This window comes from Empidonax traillii, unplaced genomic scaffold, assembly GCF_003031625.1.
Source record: "Empidonax traillii isolate 1590-97213 ecotype Southwest subspecies unplaced genomic scaffold, ASM303162v1 scaffold62:size2133460, whole genome shotgun sequence".
Taxonomy (NCBI): Eukaryota; Metazoa; Chordata; class Aves; order Passeriformes; family Tyrannidae; genus Empidonax; species Empidonax traillii.
In genome coordinates this window covers 1,537,878-1,561,135 of record NW_020955255.1, presented here as the reverse complement: position 1 = coordinate 1,561,135, position 23,258 = coordinate 1,537,878, and the positions used below count along the sequence as shown (strand labels likewise).

Below are 23,258 nucleotides of genomic sequence, written 5' to 3'. Positions count from 1 at the left end.
AGTTATTCTGAAAAAAAACCAACTTCCAAGAGTGGAGGCAGTAGAAGACATAGTGGAGGGTTGGATGCATGAGACAAGTTTCTTAGAAGATGATATGTGAAACTATTTGCTGATGAGTTAGAAGAGAAATAAAATATGTAGCAGGACATGGTATTGGCTAGTGTCGAAAAGTGGGATAAGGACACTGAAGGAGACAAACAGCAGAACGTGAGTCATGCAGACATGCAAACAACAAAGGTCAGCATGGCCCAAACTGATGGACATTTCATGTAAACAAGTCAGACTGTATGAGATAGCAAATTCTGTGCAAGGGTACAATCAAGCTAAGCTTAAAGACAGAAGAGAACTTGTAAAGAAAAGCGTAGCAGTACCATAATACTCCTATCTCTGCGCTGATATTGAGATTAAAAGTAGAAGTAAAACTGTATTACAAAGATTCATAAACCTGAAAACTTGCAGAAATTTTCATTTTTTGTAATGATTTTAGTATAAGAAGTTTATTTTGATAAAGAAACTACCCCTTGCTTAGGTTCTCCCATTTACCTACTTCCAAAGTATTTAATTTTTTAAAAATCAAGATATTTTCACATTCATCTTGTAAAATGAAATTAATTTATTAATGCCGTGTGTTTCTGCTGTATATTTTCCTGAGGATCTGAAACACCTCAAATAGTTTATCATCTCCCCTCCCTAACAAAACCACCAATTTACAGCAATATTATAAAGCAGGGAGATTACTGATTTGTCAAAGATCACAGAAAAAGTGCCAGAGTCCTGCCAGCAGTCTTGACTCTATTGCTCTAGAAAATGCAACAATTAGGGTTGAGACCAAGCTGGTTCAGAAAAGCTGGTTTGAGACTCCAGCTTTTATATCAAAATATAAACTTGCCCCAAAGTGTCTGATGATAACAAGGATGGGGAGAGAGAGCAAGAAAGAAAAGTGTATATGGTGATTCAGAATGAAGATCCAAGGATTACTTCTCAAACTGCAGCTTCAGCCCTGCTACTCCAGGCAGACATACTTGGAAGAAATCAGAATATTCGATAAATGGACTGACCTATATGCACACTCTTACACTACAGTAACAAAAGCACAACATTCAAAGGTATTCAAATGTTTTTAAATGCCTGTATGAAAACATTTTTTGAGACCAAAACCAGATACATTGATTTTAACCGCATTTTGATCTGCATTTAAGTTTGATTAGATAAATTGTTTTGTCATGTCAGTGTTAACCATAACATCAATACAGGTTTTCAATATATGACTGACCAGTTCCTATGGAAAGCACGCCCACTTCATACACATTATCAGGTGTCTGAGGGATATGATCACAAGGGAAGATCCAGTGTAAATACAGTTATGCTGGCATGGGTGTTTTTGCTAGTATAGCTTGACTTGCCAACCTGTTATTAATTCTGCTGGAAAAAGCACCTGTGCAAGTTTAACTGGTTTTGTGGGAGAAGGCTGGTTGGTATCTCCTGCTGTACTGGCGTGGCTCTGCCCTTAACAGGGATTGTTTTCCTGCATTTACATGGGTGACAACTCATTCCGCCCTCTGACAGCCAGTCTTAGCAGCTCCTCTCATGGCACTAACAAAAAAAAAAATAAAAAACAACTCCAACCAAACAAAAAGACAAAGCAGTGTGGCAAAACTTACATCAAAGTTTCTCTGAAATTTTTAAAATTTTTAATTATTTTTTTAAAGTTTTTATTTCGTACTGTCACCACATTTACAAGTCATTCCTAATACGCGCTCGGGAGTCACCCTGTACAAAGACCCCCGTGGCAGTGAATGACCGGAGCCCCGGCGGCCGGAGGTGCCGAGCCGAAGGTGCCGGGAAGGAGAATCCGCGGGCTGGCGGGGGAGGCCCTCAGGCTCCTCAGCCCGACCTCGGGCCATAGCAGCCGGCGGCAGGCCAGGCCCAACCGCTTCCCTCCCCTTCCCTGCGGCCGCCGGGGGCTCGCCCTGTGCCAGGGAACGGCGAGGGATCGGTAATTACCTCGTCCCCCTTGCACAACCCGCACCCGGCGCGGCGCTGCCCGTGCTGCGGGCGGAGCGGGGCCGGGCGGCACCGCCCCCTCCCGGCATCCCCCGCTCGGCTGCTCGGTCGGCTGCGCTGCTCGGCTCGGCTCGGCTCGGCTCGGCGGTCCGCGCTGCGCTCGCCATGGCCGCCTACAGCAAGTTCCTGACCGCGCGGCACTCCGCCATCGCCGGGGCCGCCGCCGCCTGCGCGCTGCTCTGCCTGCTCGGCAAGCGGCGGGCGGCGGCGCAGCACGGGTGAGAGCGGGGCCGGGGAGCGGGGCGGGCCGGGCCGCGAGAGCCGCGGGGCCGGCGCCGGGAGGCCGGGGCGGGGGGAGCTGTGCTCGCCCTCTCGGCCCTGGGCCCGGCGGAGGGGATCTGCCGCCGCCCGCTGCCCGGTGAGGCTCCCGGGCACAGGGCTCAGGCTGCTCCCCCGCCGCTTTCCCCGGGGTGAGGTCGGTGCCCCTCTTGCGAGAGTCCAGCCACCGCCACCTGGTTACCCAAATCATGCTCGCTTTTTCTGTTTTCCTGGCTGTGAACAAGTATTAACAGCTGACTTATAGGGATGCCCATGTCTGCATGGGCAGTTCGTGGACATCAGGTGTTGTTTGGATGCAGCCGTGTGACAATAAGGGACACGGACAACAGTTTCAAAGAGGCCGAATCTGGTGATGTTCCCTGTGAGGTCCCTTTACAGGTGTATGCTGCTCGGGTGTGTATTAGTTAATATCCTACAAAGCACTGGTGCCATAAAGTGTGGTGGATGAAGAACATATCTCAGATTCAATGCTTTCACAATTCTACACTATTTTTGGCTGTAGGATTATGATCATATGCTAAAGACACGGTATGTTACAGTATTACAGTAGGTATCTTGTAGTGATACTCGTGAAAGGGACTTACTCAACAGACTTTTGTAATAACATACCTGTGATTAAGCAACAATCCAGTTTTATTTTACCTAAATCGTTTCATACACGATATCTGTAAGAGTTTCGTGAAGTTGAGTAATGTCATACATCATGTCAGACGTTGATGCACTGCTGACAATTCATGCAAACTCACAGGGGGGGATGATTCTTTTCAGATATCTCTGCCAAATTTAGTGAAATGCTGTTGTAAAAAAAGGAGAAAAGCTGAGTGGAAGGGCACAAAAATAAGGGTCTGGGACAGTTACACTGTAGTGCGAGATTTTCCCACCTGATATATCATAGTGCTATTTGTAAGAAAGACTAGGCCATGCAGATGTTCTGGGAGTATCTGTGTGTTGTAAGATCAAGAGTATTCTTTTAAAGTGAATCTTAACTGTCCGTATTTACCTTGCTCTGCCTTTATTGAGAGGTGATCTTGGAGCACACAAACCAGATTACATTCAGATTGAAGCACATTTTCAAACATAGATGCAAGTCCAGAACAGTTTTGAAGTGCATTTAATATATTCCTACTACTAGTAGCATTTGTTTATAGAAGAAGGGTAGAGTCTGTCTAGAGTAATCTTCCTACCCCTGAAATAAATGTTATTGTGGATTCTGGGTTGTCCCCACTAAACTGTTTTGCTTGTATGTCTTCTGATGTTGATCTGCAGGCCTTGACAATGGCAATGCATGTATTGGCTTGAGAGTCAATGTTCTGAAAGTAAGCATTAGCCTTAATGCTGTATGTGGAATGTGTCCTTCCTGTGTGAATCTTGAATTTTGCTAGGTACAGTGTTAAAAATCTGAGGTATTCATATGTGTTAGGTGGACCAGACACTATTACAAGATCAGTGAGAATTGGAAAGCGAGATAACTTATGAGTTATGTTTGAGCTAATTCAGCAGTTGAATGGACTTGTGAGAGCCTGACCTGATCTGTTCCTTTTCCTCCCTCGGAACTGTACTCTTTCTGATCCTTTGTCCCTTGCTTCTATAATCTTCTCTTTATAGTTATTTTGCATTCTCGAATCTGTTGGAAATGCAGTTGCTAAAGTACATACCAGGCTTGCAAACTTGATTGTTTCACTTGTGTGTGTATGTGTTGCTTTATGCTTTTGAGTCCCTCCACAGCTTAGGTCTTATTTACCAGTGGTACTGTGTTGTGGCCATGGATTCCAAACTCTAACGTCCAACATTCGGTTGTTTCAATAATAGCTGTGCTGCTGCTTGAATGATATTTTGAGGATGGTTTTTGCCCACTGGTTCTTCGTTCTTTTCTCCATGTCTCCCTGTGAGGCAAACCTTGCCAGGAGCCTTACAGAATGCTACCTATCAAGACTAGGCAGTAGGTAAGCTACTTTGCCTATATCACCAGCCTAGACAAAACCATCTGGTTATTACCGTTGCCTCATCCTCCTTTAGTCTCATTAGTTCATGTATCATTCATTTCTTCATGCTGTGTTGCTGATGTAAATTATAGCATACTTTAGCAAAGTATGTCATCATGCCAAATCTTTACATATTTCAGCATTCTTATGCTGGTATATGATGCTGACATATAATAACAAGCACACAACCTTTTTGCAGTGATGATAAAAATCTCCAGGGCCCAGTGTACCCTTTAATTTATGTGTTGTATTTCCCTGTCTCTTTGGGAAGAGCAAGAAGTTGAGAGGGTATGGCTGTCCTCAATTTTTGCACTTATTCCTATGGAGAAGAATTTCACTTGGCAATGCAGGTAGTCTGGAAGAGGACTGGTAATCTGCTTGAGGTTAACTGACTAAAAGATGTGAGGAATAGTGGTGATTCAGTTTTATATGTGTGAGTTCCTTTGTGAATCTTGGTATATGATGCTTGAAAATGTTGTGTCATGTTAGTGTGAGGTGAATTTCAGCTTCTTGAGTTCTGAAAGGTGAAAGTCTAGTTTTGAGCTTCCTAAGGGCAAAGGTGAATGTTACAGACTTGAGTATAAACAGCCTTAACATGTTTGGCCTTAACATGAGAGTGTTCTAGGGCAACTGTCAACTTTACCTGCAAAATTTCTTCGTTCCTCACATAATTTCAGAATACACACTTCAGTATTTATACTTGTACATACTTTATGTTCAAAATAAGATGTGCTATTCATGTTTTCCTGGAGTAGCTGTCTGTTTTCTGTTTTATTTTGTGTGCTTTTTAAATTTTGCTGGTATGTTAGTAGTAGGTCTGCTGCTAAGTAGACACAGACCTATTACTTTTCAAAGCTGACAAGTAAAATAATGTACAAATTGAAGAAAAAAAAAGTTCTTCTTTTAGCAAATCAAATGTGTTTGAATGTGTAACAAGAAAGTTATCTGACAGGCTCTTCATAGAATGTGTGTTAATTTCAATATAGAATTACCAGTTATAGAAATGGTAAGAGGAAGGAGAGGTAAAAACTTTTACCTCCTTTTCTGCTGTCAAACAGTAGGGGCAAGGTCCAGTGCAACTCATATCAAGTAGTAATGTATGAATAATTAAACTGTATATGTTATGCCAACGTGCCTTAGTAGGTCAAAGATCACTTAATTAGTGCTAGCTGGATTAGTCACAGATGTTCTTCTGTAAGAGCTATTACATTGCTTATTAGTTTTGCAGAACTGAGAGGTGGTGTCACAGTTTACAATACATTTTAACCACAACTTTCTTCCAAATCTTCCAAAGTAGAGTGATATAGAACTGTTCACTTATACTGACTTGTTAGTTTTCCATGTTACTTCCTTGGAGTAAAGCATGGAGAAAAATGCGTTGTGTCTTTATTCAAGCTGCTGTCCTCAAAAAGTCTGTTTCCTTAGAGAAGCTTCCTGTCTTCTTGGGAGGGTGGAAGTTGTTATATCTAAATGGAAGGATGACTTCAATTGTAGTATTTGGGTTTTTTAGAGTCATAAGAAGTTCTTTGAGAAACTACATTATCCTGTAGTTCTACATGATGCAGAAAAAACAGTCACTCCATTCTGTTTATTCCCTTTCCCTAATCCTGGCTCAAACAAGAAGCAACAGAATATTTGCATGAGATTTGATTGCTTCAAAATTAAAACCTTGAGGGGTGTTACAGAAAAGAGCTGGATATTTTTTGTTATCCCTCTAATGACAGTTTTTCCCAAATATCCATGTAGTTTAAATAAAGTACTTACACAAGTACTTACACATGAACTTGGATTACCTTCAAAAAGAAGGTGTTTAGCTCATATAGCTTTCTACTGGAAGGAGGGACTGAAAGAAGTAATAGAAGGTAATTAGGGTAAAGAGTTTGGAATTGCAAGATTAGGGAAAGGTGATAAACAGAATGGAATTAATAGGAAGGAATTTATAATATATGGAAAGATGACAAAATAAAATACTTTAGAATCGTTCCTAGACACACTGGCCTTTCCTATCACTTAGCTGTGTCCATTAGAATCCAAGAGGATGCTAGGGTGTGGACTCAATTTTGTAAAAATTGAACTTCTGAAACCCAAGTGTTTGGCAACCCTCCTATAAGGGGAAAAAATGCGTAAAGCAAGAATAGTGCATGCCTGGGGCCTTAGAGGTTAGACATGGCTAAAGCAAGGGGAAAGGTTAACTTGAGTGGAGAGAGGTCAACAGAGCTGTAGACACTGTATATCAAATAGGTTTTGCACATTTCATCTTGCCTGTCACTGGGCTCCTCAGCCATTCTCGTCTGTCAGAGGGGCAGCAGATGTCACTCAGTGGATGTCACGCTGCTTATGTCATCGTCTGCACAGCCAGTGAGCCTGCAGTTGGGCAGTGATTGATACAGGTGTACTGGAGGTAACAGACACGTGTTCAGACGGTTGGAGGAGCTTTCCATCATAACACAGGAGTTCGAGTGTAGCAAGTGGTAGTTGTAACTTGAAACAAATGGTGCGTTTTTATTCCATTTTTGTATATTTAGGATGTTATTCTCACTTCTTAGTTTGCATAATTTCCTTAGGTTCTGAAGATGCTTGGGTAAGCCTCGTTAGTGTACTTCACATGAAGAGACCTGTTCTAGTTGAGTCATGACTGTTTGACTGAAAGGGTGATATTATATTGCTGTGGATTAATAGACTCATTTCATGTATGTAAATCATTAAAGGGAACCTGTGTTACTTGGGTAAAAGGTGACAGGTGTCAAAACCAAAAACAACTCTATGCTAACTACATTTAAGTAAGTTTATCCAGGATGTGAGTTTGACTGTTCAGTCTACTGCTAGTATTAAAGAAAAAAAAAAAAAAGGCAAAACATATAGATATGATCACTAGAAAATGCATCTAAAATCCAGTCTTGTAGAAAAACCTGCCTGGGGCTCAGAAAACTTGTCTTCAGCTGGAGGGTACGGAGACAGGAGAAAACAGATGACTCAGCCCCTGCTCCTAGCGTTTGGACTGCCTTTGTTTTGGGCCTGGGTAGCTAATTAGTGGTTTCTCTCTCATTAAGGTGCATAAAATGCTTGCTATCTAAGGCAAGATCTAGTTTAAGTGTAACAGCATGAAACTATTTTTTTTAATTTCTCAGGAAGCTGGATAGAAGTCTTTTTCCACTGTTATCCATGAAGGAGAGCTACAGCCACAGTTTAGGCCAGAGCACAGCTTATGGCAAAATTATTGGTGCTAAGGTTTTTCTTACATGTAAACTTTGTTACTGAGATGTATTCTTCTACTGAAACTTAGAATGTCCTCCACGATAGTTCTGCTTTGTTGCCTTCTCAAAGGAAACCTTTGAGCTTTAGCAATGCAGAGCAACTCAGAGCTCCTGCTTGCAGTGAGATAAACGTCTGTGACCTTCTCAGAGTCCACTTCTTGGTTGCCTGAATACATTCCCCTCACATTATTTTTGGTTATGCTGCGACTAGGCACTGACCTAGAGCCAAGAAAATTGTGCTCTTGGTTTCTGTGTGTGCTCAGGGTGTACTGTGCAAACGGGCATGCTTTTGGACAGTACCCAGGCTTCTGAGTAAGGTTGCTGCCCTTGACCTGAAATAACTGTGCTGTTGCTCTGCACTCCTCTGTGCAGGGTGTGCAGTGTGAGGCTGTGCCTGCCAGTGAGTGTGGTGTAAGCAATAACACACTTCTCTCATTATAGCTGTTCTTTATATGGTTGCATTCTGTCTTTAGTCATTTCAATTTTATTCTGTCTTTACAACATCTCAGCAGTTATCTTGTCTGTAAAACTAACCTGAAACTGCACAAATAATCACGAACTATTACAAAATCATTTACATTGTGTGTTTTTTTTTAAAGCTGTGAAAAATGCCCAGTGCCATTCCAGAATGTAAGGTCTGAAGAATGCGAAGGTTGCCTATAGGTAACAAGTCTTTGAAATGTTACACTTTATCCTGAAACAGATATTCTTCCTTTGCACTGTGTTGAGCAGAAAATAGTCATCCTAGTCTACAGAAGGAAGGTAGCAAGACCTGTAGGTGTTTTTCAGTTAAGGACAACACAACATTTTCAAGCCCTTATTTCCTCTTCACATGTCATTAAACTGGAAGTCTTGCTTATCACTCTCATCTGAATTCCCTGTTAGGCTTAGCTCAGTGTAGATTGCTTCCTCTGAACTTTGGTCTGGATGGAGACAGGTATTTCTAAAGACAGTAATCCTTTAACTTTTTCCTGTTTGCTAATAAATACCACAGAACTAGTATGCCTGAGGCCTTTTGGTAAGTGGACTCAGTGGCCTCTAAGACTTTTTGCAGTTTCTTCTTCAGTGGTGTTGAGAATGATCCTTTTTGAGTAACCAGTACTGTTGCATGTTTCTTTGGAGAGGATAGCCTCATTGTAAATAGAGTCAAAAGACTGAGTGTTGTGACCAATACTTATTTGGAGACTGAAATTTCATGGTATTATGAAGTTTTTTGCCTCCCCCCCTGTGCTACACTGCTGTCCTTGCAGTTGGATCAGCTGTCAAATGCCAGTACAGAGTCCTGAAACTCTTTAATAGTTTCTTTGAAACATCTTGCTGGTTTGCACTGATCATGTTTCTCAGTGTTGGAGAAAGATGTTTTGTTGTATTGCCTACTGTCTGTTGGGTAATTACTTGTCTATTTACTTATCTTTAGTGAGTTGCTATTCATTTAGCATGCATGTATGAATGACAAGTTTGATCTAGTTGTGTCATCTCATTACTGCTGATATCTTTCTCTGCTTTTACGCTGTTTGCTGTAAAAGCTGTGTGCAGTTAAATAATGGATAGCAGGCTACATCTCAGCTGCTGCTTTTCCTGAAACTTCTTCATCTGATACATGTCCCATTATACCTCTAGCCTCTTCATGTTCTTAAAAAAATTTTACTTTTTTATTCCTTTTTAAAAGTCACTTAGGATAGAAGGTGCCTCAAGAAGTCACTTAATCTAAGTGTCTGCTCAAAGCAGGGTCCACATTGAATTCAGATTGGTTTTTTGAGGGCTTTATGCAGTTATATCTTGAAAATATCTGATGACAAATTCTAGAGTTTTTGACTCAGTGTTAGAAATGTTTTAGCACTGTGTTTTTTCTTCTTTTTTTTCTATGTATTGTCTGGGTAACCCTTCTTAAGAAACTCTTCATCACCACCCCTTCTTGTCTGCGAGGGCATAAAGGAACAATGGCCCTTATACCAGAGGACTTTTTTGTAGTAGAGAATTTGGCCAGCAAGTAGCACTCACCTTCCTCCACCAATAAGACTTGTAATGCTCCAGCATTAAGTAAATGAGAGGTCTGGAAGAATAGAGAGCTTGAATCTATTCCAAATGTTAGAGCTCTCTGCTGTAACCAGATAGTCTTGCTGTATTCTTCCTGAGTAATTGAGGGTGTTATTTAGTCTTTAAATTCAATGAGAATGCAACCACAATCCTCACGAAAAAGTTCTACAATAGTGGAATGGAGTCTGAAGTAGTGCCAGTAGGTATCAGACTGGAAAAATGAGACTCTGGAGAAGGAAGAGTTCTGTAGTAATCAGCTGGTGGAAGTTTTATTCCAGACAGAACTATAGCCCAGTCTTTTGTTGCAAGTAAGATATTTTTACCTATTAAAATAACAATGACTTATTATTTTTTTTAATAGCAAGAGCCACATTAGAGCTATTTAGGCACATTTTTTTTTGTTCTAGACTTCATAAATAAGATTGTTTCCTTTGTTTTTGAAGTATCAGTCTCATTTTGAGCTTGCACAATTTTTTTTGTAGAAAAAGAGAACAAAACTCTGTTAAAGTTTTTCATTAGGTTTTAAATTTACAAACACCTAATTTTTATCTTAAAATTTATAAATATAAATTCTAATTAAATGTGAGTTCACAATGAAATGTGAGATTATGATTTCTCTTTAATGGATAATCAGCTCCAGCTCAGTAGTTTCAGCTGCTCAGTTTCTCTCAAGAGCTACTGTAGGAAAAATATATCAATAAATAGATCAAAGATATTCAACTATCTGCCAGAATAATTCTGGGCCTTATCTTCTTAATATATTGATATATTAATATATTCCCTTCTGATCCTTTTTTAAGCTGAAATAGTTGTGTATTACGAGTGTTGTGACTTCAAACATTGGCAGGGCTTGAAGCAACAAAGCTTATAGGAGTTATTATAGCATATCTGGGAGAGCATCATGCTTTCATTTTGCTTTATGGCAAGTCACGAATCATCTAGTGAAACAACCACATAATTTGATAACTAGTTATTCATGCTTAAGAATACTGCTTTTCTCCTAGTGCCAAACCAGATATGATTGGAATGATCCATATTCAAGGACACTTTTAAAAATATGGGTCAACCTTTTCTACTTTTAAAAATTACAAGATGTATGGAGAAGTTTCTTGTTACAGCAATATATTGCTCTTCTGTCACCAGGATGTAGTCTCTTACTAGATTGTTTCTTGGACGTTGCACACTGTACCGTTTCCATAGATGTACTTCCATCACAGACTGATAAAATGTTATATCTCTTCTGAACTTCTATTAAGTTACTTCTCCCCCAAACTGCCCTCTGCTGCCCTTCCTGTTCTTTATTTTGTCTTTTATACAAGTAGTCTTACAGGATTTTTATCTTCTCTCAGGCTTCTGTCTCTCTGTTACCTTTAATTAAGTTCTTGCTAAACTGGCATCTCTCCCTACTTGCTTTCATGGTCTTCTCCTTCCCTTCTTTTCTCATATTCCACTACTACCTTGCATCTTCCTTTCGTAGTAATTATTTCTATTCATTGGTCAGACATTCATAGATCTTTCTAATCAGAAATTAGAATAGGCAGGTTTCATTCTATATATTTTCTTCACAGAGCTTTAAAGCACATGTGTGAAATGGTGCTGCTGATGAAGTTGTGGGATAGCAGGTTGTGTGGCAGTCTGCAGTTGTTTTGATGTTGTAGGCCGGTGGGAGCAGTGCCTTTCATAGTTTCTGCTTCCTTGTGATTTGAGATGCTGCCTTGAAAGTGTATGAATATTGTAGTTTTGAGGCAACCTGCTCTCAGTGTTTTAGTATCATGGTTGAGCAATAGTAAGTTACCATTTATATGGTTAGCTGTCACTTTTAAACTACATAAACACATACTCTCCCAACGGCTTCATGTGCTTGTCTGATGCTTGAGTGTTCCGAAAGGGAGAAGGACCAATTATAACTGTCTTATATGTCAGCTTGTCTTTCTTAAAACCAGAGGAAAAAGAATATCATTGTGCTTTTGAATGTTTGTTTAGCACTAGTTGGTAAATATTTTTCTTCTAACTGTTCTGTAAAATGCAGGGGAAGGAAAATGGACAGAATAAAACTAACTTCCCTTCCAATGCACACCCTTGCAGAAACTTGGTTTCGCAGGTCTGACTTTTTTCCCCTGCAGCATATGTTTATGAACAAATAATCTCAATATGTAGTAAAATGCATTATTTGAAAGTCAAATACAATGCAGACAAATCTGTTTGGCTTATGTAGATAATGTGGAAACATCAAAGTCGAGTTGCTTGGATTGCTGAATCTGCATTCCTGTAGTTTTCATTTGTGGTCAGTGGAACGATGTAGCCATGCTTGTAAAGTATATGTGAGAAACATAAAAACACTTGGAGTTCATGATACAGAGCCAAGATGAAACAGAACTCTGAGATGAAAGACTGAGGCTTAGTTTCCCTACGTGAAACTTGTTGCTGTCAGGAGTAAGGTTTCATTGAAATTGTAAAAAAGCGGCACATAGGTTTGACATAAAAGGTAGCCCTGCTGAAGGCACTGTATTGCTTTGAAAGAAATAGGGATTTAATACTGAGCTTTCTTTTCTGTGTAGAAATGAAGACAAAGAAAAGTGTGTTAGTAACAAGTAAAATACTTTTTTTCTTCCCTCTACAGTAAAAGAAGTGGAAAACAAGCACTGCAGAACAATGAGGTAATTCTTTTTTCATGTCATATATTCTTTAATCACTTTAAATAAATCTGATTTTTAAAAACTTTTAAGTCCTATCATTGTAGTTTAATTTTGGACTGAATGATGGCTATGGTGCAAATGCTGCCTGAATGATACTTTCAGACTTGCATTGGTGAAACAAATGGAAGAATCAGGTTAATCACAAGAGACTGAAGTTTGGCTCCATAATGACATGCACTTGATGTGTACCATGTGCTTTTTTATCTCATAGTGCCTTATGAGTGTAAGGACTAGTGTTGTAAGTTTATCTGTATGTATAGCAACAAACAGCTGTGTGTACATTTAGTATAACTTGTATTTATATTTTATTTAAAAGAAAAAGCATGGAATAAGATGTAGAGTCTGTCAGTTTCTAAAAACTACTTCAAACTTCTGTAGGAGGTTTGGCACATCCCCGATCTTCTGTATGTTTTTTTAATTAGTTTATCATATATCCCTTTAAGCCAAATTTACTGATTTATATTCAAATAAAATATGACAGACCAAAAGGCAAAGTCCATGACTAGAAGTATTGGGTCTTATGATGGTATGATTAACTTTCATGTACTTTAATCTTTTGCTGAATACTTTAATCTTTTGCTGAATACTTAAGAAAAGGCTTGCACTGGATAAATCTGAAGGGGTATGCAAGCATCATGTAAGCTTCTACCCACACCTGGAGTGTGTTATCTGCCATAAACTTGTCTTTTGCATAGCTATTCCTATTTGTAAAAACCTTAACTAGCTTTCTCTTATTCCTACCCAACTTGGATACAATTATACTGAATGAGAAATTAACAGTCTAAGGGAAAAAAACAAACTTCTGGGAAAGGAGATACTGGAATAAATTTAAGTGCAACACAGAAATAGAAACGGGGAAGAGCTGAGTACAGAGGAAGAACATGTTCAAGTTATGCATCCAATATGTTTAGTCAGGTACTCTCTTGAAGTGTAACACATCAGACATTGTGTTTGTTGTTTCTATTACGGAAAAACCATAACACATGTAGGATCATCCTTCAGTAGGTCTGGACAGTAGTCTTTAGTTGTTTGGATTGCTTGGATTTTTGTGTAAATAACTTCTAAATAAATGTTTTAATCATCTACCACATAGCATCCTATCTGGCTAGAATTTTTATTTGTAATTGCTGTTCACATAGTTTTTTGATAAGAGTGGGACTATAGTTGACTTCATCCTGTGAAAAACAGGTGTAGGCTTATTCACAAAGCAATCAGAGTGAATTTTTCTCTTTCAGGTTTCTTGCCTAGCTTGTAGTATTGATATAGGCATTGATAACATGCTTCACATGAGCCTTGGGTAGCAAAGATAGCAGGATTAGGTTGATTAGACAGTACTTGTTTGAAGTACGTGTGCGTTTTTGCTCAGTTTTTCAGGACCAAATTCTTTTGTCACGTCCTTGTATGAAAGAAAGGAAAGAAAACAAATGAGAAAAACAAGAAATACTTGCATTATTTAATTAGCTTTTAAAAATATTCAGGTTAGTCAGGATAGAAGATGGGGTTATATGGAGTGAACAAGTGCAACTGACCCAAATAAAAGCTGCTTGAGTGCCAGGAGGGTTTTTGTGTCTGGTAGATTTAGCTCACTAGGAGTGTGTTGCACTGTTTTGTAGAAGTAAAGGAATAAGAAATTATGGTTTCCCTTGAAGCAGATTTGGGCTGTTCAGTCAAGGATTTTAAACCATTGATTGTCTAGACAGATGTTGGAAGGCATTTTTTAAAATACTGTCTGATGGTGTCTTCTAGAGACAAGCAATGTTAAGAGATGGTAGATTGCATTACAACTTGTAGTTGGATGTTTTAGTGCTGTGTCGTGCATTGTTTGTACGTCACCCTTAGCATAGATTTGACAGTATTTTGTATCATGGCAGCTACGTCCTTTTGCAATTTGTTTTGATATTTCCCAGTTCTTACATTTTATTTATTTTGTCAGAGTGACTTGGAAGGAAATATTGCAAATGCTCCAGAAGGAAGGTAGCAGTAAATAACTTGGATAGGGAAACTATCACATCAACAGTTAAATAATACTTATTACCGAAAAAAAACCCTTACCTTTCTTATTTTGCTTGTTCTTTGTGCAGCAGAAAGAGGGAAAGAAGGAGCGAGCAATGGTGGACAGAGTGTTTATTGCAAGAATATGTCGAATCCTGAAAATAATGGTCCCTAGAACACTTTGCAAAGAGGTAAGCATCGACTGCAGTGCACGATTAGGGACCCTCAACAGCTCATTTACAAAAAGAAAGTACATGGAAGGCAAAAGCATGGATGGGAATGCCTGTGAGAGGGCTCACAGAGCTGGACTTCGTCAACTCCAGAAGCTCGTGGCTTTCAGAAGAGGTTACTGATAATCCCCCCTAAAAACCAAATATGGCTCCCATATTTGAAAACAAGTGTAATGGAAGCTACAGGCTGCTCAGCCTTGCTGTATTCCTAGTAAGGCTGTGAGCAAATTCTCCTGGAAGCTAACTCTGGCCACACAAAGGACAAAAAAGTGATTGCAAACAGCCAGCCTGGATTTACCAATGGCAGATCATGCCTTACCTGATTGCTCTCAGTGATGAGACAAATGGCTCTGTGGATAAGGGAAGAACAGAAAATGTTGAGTACTTGCTTTGATTTTGGTGAGACCTTGACTCTAAGGTCTCCCTTAGTACCCTGATAACCAAACTGAATTGGCTGGAGGAGTGGACAATCAGGTGGGTGGAAAACTGGCTGGACTGTTGGGCTGAAAGGTTTTCCAATCAATGCTACAAGGTCTGACTGGTGACTGGTTACTAGTGGCCCTGTTTTGAGTGGGGAGTTGGAGTAGGTAGTTTTCAGAGGTCTTCTGCAACCTTATGGCTGGAAGGTGTCAGAACAGCAGTAACTTCTTTATCCCTAGAATCCTTCATCTTAAAGGGTGTGTCCAGTATAGGTGTCAACCAAATATAGGTTTTTAAAAGACATAAAATATGTCTTTTAAATAAAGACATAATAAAATGTCTTTATTTATTTATATGTCTTTAATAAAAAAGACTTATAAAAGACATAAAAATACATAAAAATGTATTCAGTACTTTATTAAAAACATTGTATGCTGATGTGTTTCCTGAAGAATAAACAAATATTAGGTGGGGGCAACAGGGAAATGCATTTCTGCTAGGTATTGCAGGAGTACTCACTGGAAAAAATGTTGCATTTTATCCATTGTTTAACTGTTACACTCCTGTGGTTGTACCAGACAGGTTATTTGCTGCTTATTGCTGTGATGCTGGTAGTCCGCACTTACTGTGATATTTGGATGATTCAGAATGGAACAGTCATTGAAAGGTACCTTTATGTTTGTTAATTTTAAACATTCTTTCTTGTGTTTAACAGGGAAGGTAATCTGTCAGAATGTGTATTCAGACATTTTAAAACTTGCTTGTTTAAAACAGAAAATTATACCATTTAAAAAAATAAAAATATTTTATTAAATGTTTCTTTTTAAATGGTTTATTAAATACTCTTTTGGTCACATTTTGTACACTGAAGACTCTAAATCTTGTTAATATGAACATCTAAGAAGGCGCTTCAGAATGGTGGCTAGTGGTTTTATGTCATGGACTTAGACATGTTGTGTGAATATTAGGACTGTTATTTCTTCCTACTGACCTGTTTGCTCTTTAGATTGATGAAAAAATGCTTTCAGTCTTTCTGTGTTAGAAAGTGTTTGTTAGACCTCTGATTATTCCTGTTAGTCTTATTACTAATTGAAGCAATTCAGAATGTGTTTTGAAGTGTGAATTCAAGATGATACTGTGTTTCAGGAGAGACATTTAGTGATCTGTAGACTGGAAGGACTGCTTTGTTTCTTGTGTGAGAATCTGTGAGAACAGAGAAGGAAAGAACTGGTATTCTCTGACCATGAATTTCTGAGCCCTTAATGTGGGCGGTTCTGGCAGGAGCAGAAGGGAGGGAACTGGAGTCTGTCACTTGCCGCGTAACTTACACAAGTGTCAGACTGGATCCTGCAGCTGATGCTACAGTTTTCCATGATGATTTTCTTGCTCTGTGTAGTCCTCTGAGAACTTATCCACTGAAGAGTGTTGTTTCTCTTGTAACTAACTCTTAGCTGGTGGTCATTTACAGTGCTATCATTGGCCGCAGCAGGAAAGATTTCAAGAAATACTTGTTCAACTTCATTGCCGCAATGCCCGCTGTAAGTGCTCTACTTCTTCTGACCCTTTAGCAGAACACATTTTATGTGTAAATTAAGAAATTGAGGAAAAGATCTCACAGGAGTCCCTTAAAACTCATGGAAATGAGTTGTTTTACATGCATGTCTATATTCAGACACATTTAATTTTCTGGCTCCACGGGGAGACTTTATCAGCATATTTCCTTATCCGTCACAACTATTTTTCTAACAGATATGTTTAGGTTTTTAGGTTGGTTTTATTGATGTCAGTTTTGACTACAGCTTAATGTCCCATGCAACATCTTACAGATTGGGTTATGTTTCAGTATTTGGGATTCTTTTGTCATGATTGAAGATTTCTTTTTAGTCTTTAATTTTTTTTAATTCTTACTTTTTTCACAGATTTGTTATGTTTTTTTCCAACCCTTTAAGTTTACTTCAGCTTGTTGACGTCTCTGACCTGCACCAGATAGAAATAATTGTTACTGTCCAATAGATAATGTACCTGGTTTGCAATAGATTTTAAAAGGAATTGATACATTTAAGGGAATTGTTTTCAAATGGTGAATCTTTCCTAGATCTTACCAGAAGAGCTGAAAATACGCTATATAAACATAATTTTATTTTTTTAAATGGTAAGAGCCACTGGGAGCTGGAGACAGAAACCTAAGCAGTAGGTTAGGTTGGTCTTAGGTGTATTAGTGGTATTGCTGAGTTTAAGAGAAGAATTCACCTATTCTAAAGTGCTGCAAACTGATATAAGTATACTGAATTGTGTTAGCTAAATACTGAAATACTATCTCTTATTTTAGATCTCTTTAGTGAATAACTTCCTGAAGTATGGTCTAAATGAGCTGAAACTTTGTTTCCGAGTAAGACTTACCAGATACCTCTATGAGGAATATCTCAAGTAAGTAACACCTTGTTAACCTATAATATAAATTTTTTTAAAATTGATTCAAATAATTCTAATCATAGTGTAAGAGGGTTGCAAGGTGCTTAATAGGTTAGGTGCATTGCTCAGAAAAGGCTTTTGGTTTCAGTTAACTTGCAGTTGAGGATAAGTGGCCTGTCTGGGTTGTATATGGTACAGATATCAAGACAGCAAATTTGGCTCAGTTAAGGGGGGAAAAGGGCACCATACTGCTTTCAGGATTGATTGGGTCAGCTTCCAAAGTACTTCAGTTCCTTTCATTTAGTGCAGACTGGAATGGTTGCATGAGCTGGAGTAGCTCCTTCTGTCCTTCTGCACTGACTGTTGGTTGTCAGATGTGCTGACGCAGAATTTGTGAGCATTTCCTAGCTAAGTTCAATAGCAATATGGGCCTGAGCTTTTACTAAGACATCCTGGAACCTAAACAACCCTGCAGGATTTAATGTGGATTTGGTCAGGCAGCGGCACAAGCTTTGTTGATTCCATACAGTCATTTAATGTTTGCCCTTCTTTCCATCTAAGTTGTATGAAGCAAGGGGTTCCACTTATTTCAGATCCCAGGTAATTATTTTTTTCCTGCTGCTTAGCTATTGTTTTGTTTCAGAGCTTATACATACTACAAAATGGGAAATCTGGACAACAGAATAGCTAATCCAGATCAACTCCTTACACAGGATGTGGAAAAATTCTGTAACAGTGTAGTGGACCTGTACTCAAACCTTAGCAAGGTAAGTCTTTCCAGAGAGAACTTTGAGTAACAGCTGTAGTCTTTTAGGATGTGGTGTCAGCTCAAAACAATTGTGTATGTTTTTATGTGGGTTGCTTGGAATATGGTATGAAAAAAAATTCCTTGTTATATTATTTCACACTCTGTGATTTTCATGACCAAAGCACTGTTTGTGAGTTGTTATCATTTGTATTAAATTTTCTTTTAAATAGTTTGTTGCACTCTTTTGCACTTAAAGAGTGATGAATTTCCTTTCTCAATTAGTTAGCTTTTGGAAGAAAACCAAGGAAAAGTCATGTGCCTGAGGTTGCTCTTGTTTTAGCTTTTAGTTTGTGTAATAGGTTAACCAGTATTGTGCTTTTAATGCAGAGCTGTAACTGTTCTTGGAGTGGTGTGTGGTTTCTGTACCATTTTGTATTAGTTTTGTGTTCTAAGGCTTTTTTTCCTTTGCTTCTCTTACAGCCCTTCTTGGATATAGTTTTGTATATCTTCAAGCTAACAAGTGCAATAGGAGCACAGGTAAATTGAGTGGGTTTTTTAAAATTACAAGTACATTTTCCCTTCTTTGCTTGTAGCCTTTTATAGACCTGTTTGGACTCTGAGGGAAAACTCAAGTGGTAATTATAGATTCATGCATTATTTGAAGGGATATACTGAAAATATGCATTTACACTTAATGTTTTGTATGCTTCAGTGAACTCTGTTTTGAGGCAAGAAAAATAAAACCCAGAATTTGTAGGCATTTGATACAAAACTTGAAGAAACAAGAAAGTTTTTTATTTTCTTGTAGCATTTATTTGAAAATCCCATTTAGTGAAGTACTATTCTGATTGCTTTGTCTTGTGTGAATTCCATTTACGGGCAAAAATAAGTTTTCTCTTTTTGTGTGACCTCTATAAAGGGGAACGATTTCCTGCATTGAGCTGTATGACCATTGTATTCTCGCCTCCCTCCCGCCAATAAGCTGAATCATTTCAGAAATAGTTCTTCAGCTTAGTGAAATGGTGCATTATCAAAAATGTTCGGGAGCTGAGAAGCAGCAGCTCTGGGTTCAGATCATGCAGATTTTGTTGAGACAGTCTTGCTGTAAGGCTTAACTGAACCTACGGAACTTTTGCAGTCTCACGTGTCTTTGCATTGCTATCTACTTACTACAGGCAGTTTATGCCATGCCACACTTCAGTGATGTTTAAGCATGGGAGCCCTGGTCTATGGAAGCTTAGGATCCAGAAGTATAAGAGGTTCCTACCAGGACTGCTGGAGAGAACCAGGAAATGTGTTGGAGATGTACAGATCAAAGAAGAGAATGGGAATTGAGATTGAGAATTGAAATATTGACTGCTATGGCAGTGTAGTAAACGTAGAGACAAAGAAGTAGATAGAAAGGAGAGGAAATGAGAGAGGACCAGGAAATGATTAATGAAAAGAGCTAAGACAGTAGAACGCAGAGATCACACTGGATGATAATAAAAACTTCAGTAGAAGGCTGGGATAGGAAGGAATTCTAGAGACAGAGAATTAATAAAATTCATAAAGCAGTATCACAACACCAAAGATGGGAATATGATGGGAATCGCAAATGTAGTTGAATTGTTAACACAGGTACGTAGGAGGTAAGAATGAAGGGATTCATGCTTTCTGAGTATATGTGTTGCTATTTGAGACCATCTAGATGGTAAGCTTCTATTCTCTTTTGCTGTTCACAGGGTCCAGCTAGCATGATGGCCTACTTGATTATTTCAGGGTTTTTCCTTACACGTTTAAGGAGACCAATTGGCAAGATGACTATTATAGAACAAAAATATGAAGGGGAGTACAGATATGTCAACTCACGTCTCATTACAAACAGGTATAAATTTACTTGGGTGGCAAGATATGAGTGAAAATAATGTGGGGTAGATAGAAACTGTGCATTAAAATATATTTGGGAAAGCCTGATGCTATCAGTTCTGAGCCAACTGTTTGCATCTTTATGCAGATTATTATAAAGTAATTTGTATGTGCATTATATTCCATAATCAAGACTTAATTGTAGCTGGGGTGTAATAAGTTTATGTTCTACTGTTATGAAAAAGTAGAAACCCTTAATTCATAAGGTAACTGAAAGTGCTCTATTCCTGTGTTTCGTGGCTTTTTTCAAAGACTGTCTTTAATAAAAGGATGTAGCATTCTTTTCATTTGTTTCTTTTTAGTGAAGAAATTGCTTTTTATAATGGAAACTTGAGGGAAAAACAGACTATTCACAGAACCTTCCGTAAACTGGTAAGTCTTCTTTTATCTCTTAGTTGAAGTTTTGCTTAAAATGCTCTAATTCTGTTGTGGTGATTCTTGACATGTATTCATAGACATGGAATTATAGTGGCTTGGTGGTCTTCCTCTTGCCACTTACCTCCTTTTCACCCACCACAATTACTGTTCTCACTTTTTAGTTTTGTGTGTAGGTTGTTTTGATGTCAAGTGCAAGTCTTTACCAGCAGGGATTCTTGTGCAGTGCTTGTCACAGTTCAAGGTGTGTTGAGGTATCTGACGCAGTGAAGAGTAACTGTTTGGAATCAAATGTCTGTAAAATAATATGAGATAGTAAACCAACTACTGGCATAGTTTGAACTTTTTCTTCTGTTCTTTACTAGGTGGAACATTTGCATAATTTTATCCTGTTCCGGTTCTCAATGGGTTTCATTGATACAATTATTGCCAAATGTAAGTGTTTGTCCATTGCTAATGGATTTCTATAAATAATAAACCAAACTTTTTATGTGAGAATTGTCTTTTTTCTTATTGCATAGCTTAATATTTATTCTTAAACTGCAGACCTTGCCACTGTGGTTGGTTACCTGGTTGTTAGTCGTCCATTTCTGAACCTCTCTGATCCTCGTCATCAGAACAGTACTCATGCAGAACTTTTGGAGGTAACTAGACCAGAATTAAAACAATCTCCTGATTGTTGCGTTTTGTTAGTCCACATAAAGAAACTTTCTTCTATTCTAGGATTACTACCAAAGTGGAAGAATGTTACTGAGAATGTCTCAAGCTTTGGGCAGAATAGTCCTAGCAGGCCGTGAAATGACGAGACTGGCTGGGTAAGCTTAATAGTAGTTCTGTAAAAGAATCTTTCCTAAACTTCTGTTGCTGTTTCTCATCTCATTTTGAGAAACTGCCTGTAGAATTAAAATAAACTTAAGTGCTTTGCTCTTTGCAACACCCTAAAAATCTAGAAATTAAGAACATTTTATGCTGAAAACGTATCTGAAGATGTGCTAATTATGCCCACTATTTCACATCTGAATAGTAGCAGTTTAGAGTTTGAATGTTTAATTGAAAAGACGTTGTCAGATGTTCCTAAATCAATTATGTATTGATTATTTACCAAACTTCTTAAAAAATATCTTAAGAAAAAAATTTGGCTGTTACACTAAAAGAATCTTGTAAGTATTGTGAATATTGGATAACCTGGTGCAACTCTAAAATGTAAACATTCTGTTTCTATGCTGGGTTGAATAACTCTGTCATTCGACAGTTAAACAGTGCTACAGTGCTCATTAGATCTTCTTTGGATTTCTGTTTTTTTTTTAATAGATTTACAGCTCGAATTACAGAATTAATGCAGGTTCTGAAGGACTTGAATAGTGGCAAATATCAGCGTACTATGATATCACAGGAAAAAGGTAGATGTGAGCATAATTTGCAATATGTGTATGTCTGTATAGTGTTCCAGTCTCTAATACTTTTTTCTTAATTTAAGATGCAGATAAAAAGCAAACTTTGTCCTTGATGCCTGGATCTGGAGAAATTATCAACACTGATAACCTTATCAAGTACGTTTACAACATTTTCACAAGTTCAGTTTTTTTCATGTAGAGTGGCTTTTAAGTCTTCCTCGCTGTGACTCTTAATAGAGGTTTTAATACACATTATTACAATTTGCAATTCCTGTTGTACTTTAGTTTATTTACAAGTAATTCCACCTCACGCCCACTCAGCATTTCTATTCTCTAAGGCAATCGTTATCCACTCATGTTAGCAGAAGGCATAAACTGCTCTCTTGACTTAGGCTTTTGGGTAACATTTCCTGCTGTCCTTTGGAATGTGACTTACCAAACCATTTTATTTACTCTTAGAAATATGTTAGTTATGGATTTTATCCATTATATACTTCGGCTGTAAAAATCAAGTGCAAATCTGTATTCATTTTCAAAACATTTCTATGTAATTCTGCATGCTCAGAGACTTCATTGATGTACTTGTGTAGGGATCAGTTCCTTCAATCTTTGCAGTCTGAGGAACGTGGCATTGACACAGTATTACTACTTAAAGACGTAAAATACAGCCAGTAAAGAGATTAAGTAACCTCAATCTGGGCAATGTGGAAAGCGGATAGGGAAGTAGGAGGGAAGGAGGGGGGAAGGAGGAAGGAGATGAAACAACTATTTTTATTATTTCCATTTTTAAAAAAGGCAATGGGAGATGAGCAGAGAAGTCGTTCATTGTGTATCCTAGAAGTAATGAAATACACTTTGCTAGTAGGTGTAAAATGACATACATCCTTAAATGCACATTTACATCCACAACATGTTTTGGAGACCAAAGGCTTAGAAGATTTGGAAAACAAATACATGAAGGGGATAAAAACAAACCTGTAGATGTTTAGATGCGAAGGTGCCATTTTGATTCAAGAACTTCCTCAGCTATTAATAGTTGGAAAGTGGGAGAGTGAATGAAGTACTGCAGAAGTCTTGCCCTGTTCCATAAATCCATAAATCCAAGCATGCAGTATTAACTTCTTTTAGGTAACTGTTCTGTGTTTTTTTCCCCCAATGTTGCAATGCATGCAGGTTTGATCATGTTCCATTGGTGACACCTAATGGAGATGTTTTGATTGAAGACCTTAACTTTGAGGTAATGCTTTTAATATCATAAAAAATTATATTAATATAAAATTTTCAAGCGGAGATGACAACTTCAAAGGTCATCTGACTTATAAAAAAAAGTGCAAAAGGCAATGAGCTATTTCCCCAAAAAAAGTTTTTATTATTACAAGTGCATTATCTTCCAGCAGTTGGTGCTAAACTGGTTGGGGGAAAAATTAATTATTGCTGGAAATTACTCATTGTAATGTCCAAAAGTAA

The 23,258-nt window shown here is 38.3% G+C and overlaps 1 protein-coding gene and 1 long non-coding RNA gene across 6 annotated transcripts in view; one reads left to right on the top strand and one right to left on the bottom strand.

Moving 5' to 3' along the window:
• Positions 1 to 1,900, bottom strand: part of LOC114055624 — a 15,352-nt gene extending 13,452 nt beyond the window's left edge. Inside the window, exon 1 of the long non-coding RNA XR_003570784.1 lies at positions 1,802 to 1,900. This is a non-coding gene — a long non-coding RNA (uncharacterized LOC114055624). The remainder of the gene's footprint in view (positions 1 to 1,801) is intronic.
• Positions 1 to 23,258, top strand: part of ABCD3 (ATP binding cassette subfamily D member 3) — a 43,802-nt gene that overhangs the window by 15,869 nt on the left and 4,675 nt on the right. The window contains exons 1-16 of one of the 5 annotated variants that reach the window (XM_027879948.1): positions 2,155 to 2,282; positions 12,237 to 12,273; positions 14,394 to 14,495; positions 15,533 to 15,621; positions 16,423 to 16,492; positions 17,284 to 17,381; positions 18,010 to 18,133; positions 18,595 to 18,651; positions 19,839 to 19,981; positions 20,325 to 20,394; positions 20,763 to 20,832; positions 20,944 to 21,041; positions 21,121 to 21,212; positions 21,709 to 21,797; positions 21,875 to 21,947; positions 22,965 to 23,028. In XM_027879948.1, the coding sequence (XP_027735749.1) occupies positions 2,170 to 2,282; positions 12,237 to 12,273; positions 14,394 to 14,495; positions 15,533 to 15,621; positions 16,423 to 16,492; positions 17,284 to 17,381; positions 18,010 to 18,133; positions 18,595 to 18,651; positions 19,839 to 19,981; positions 20,325 to 20,394; positions 20,763 to 20,832; positions 20,944 to 21,041; positions 21,121 to 21,212; positions 21,709 to 21,797; positions 21,875 to 21,947; positions 22,965 to 23,028 (1,389 nt within the window). In that variant the 5' untranslated portion in view covers positions 2,155 to 2,169. Of the gene's footprint in view, positions 1 to 2,154; positions 2,283 to 2,842; positions 2,890 to 4,167; positions 4,287 to 11,191; positions 11,239 to 12,236; positions 12,274 to 14,393; positions 14,496 to 15,532; positions 15,622 to 16,422; positions 16,493 to 17,283; positions 17,382 to 18,009; positions 18,134 to 18,594; positions 18,652 to 19,838; positions 19,982 to 20,324; positions 20,395 to 20,762; positions 20,833 to 20,943; positions 21,042 to 21,120; positions 21,213 to 21,708; positions 21,798 to 21,874; positions 21,948 to 22,964; positions 23,029 to 23,258 lie in introns of those variants that run through there. The other 4 variants (XM_027879951.1, XM_027879949.1, XM_027879950.1 and 1 more) reach the window with 4 other exon arrangements.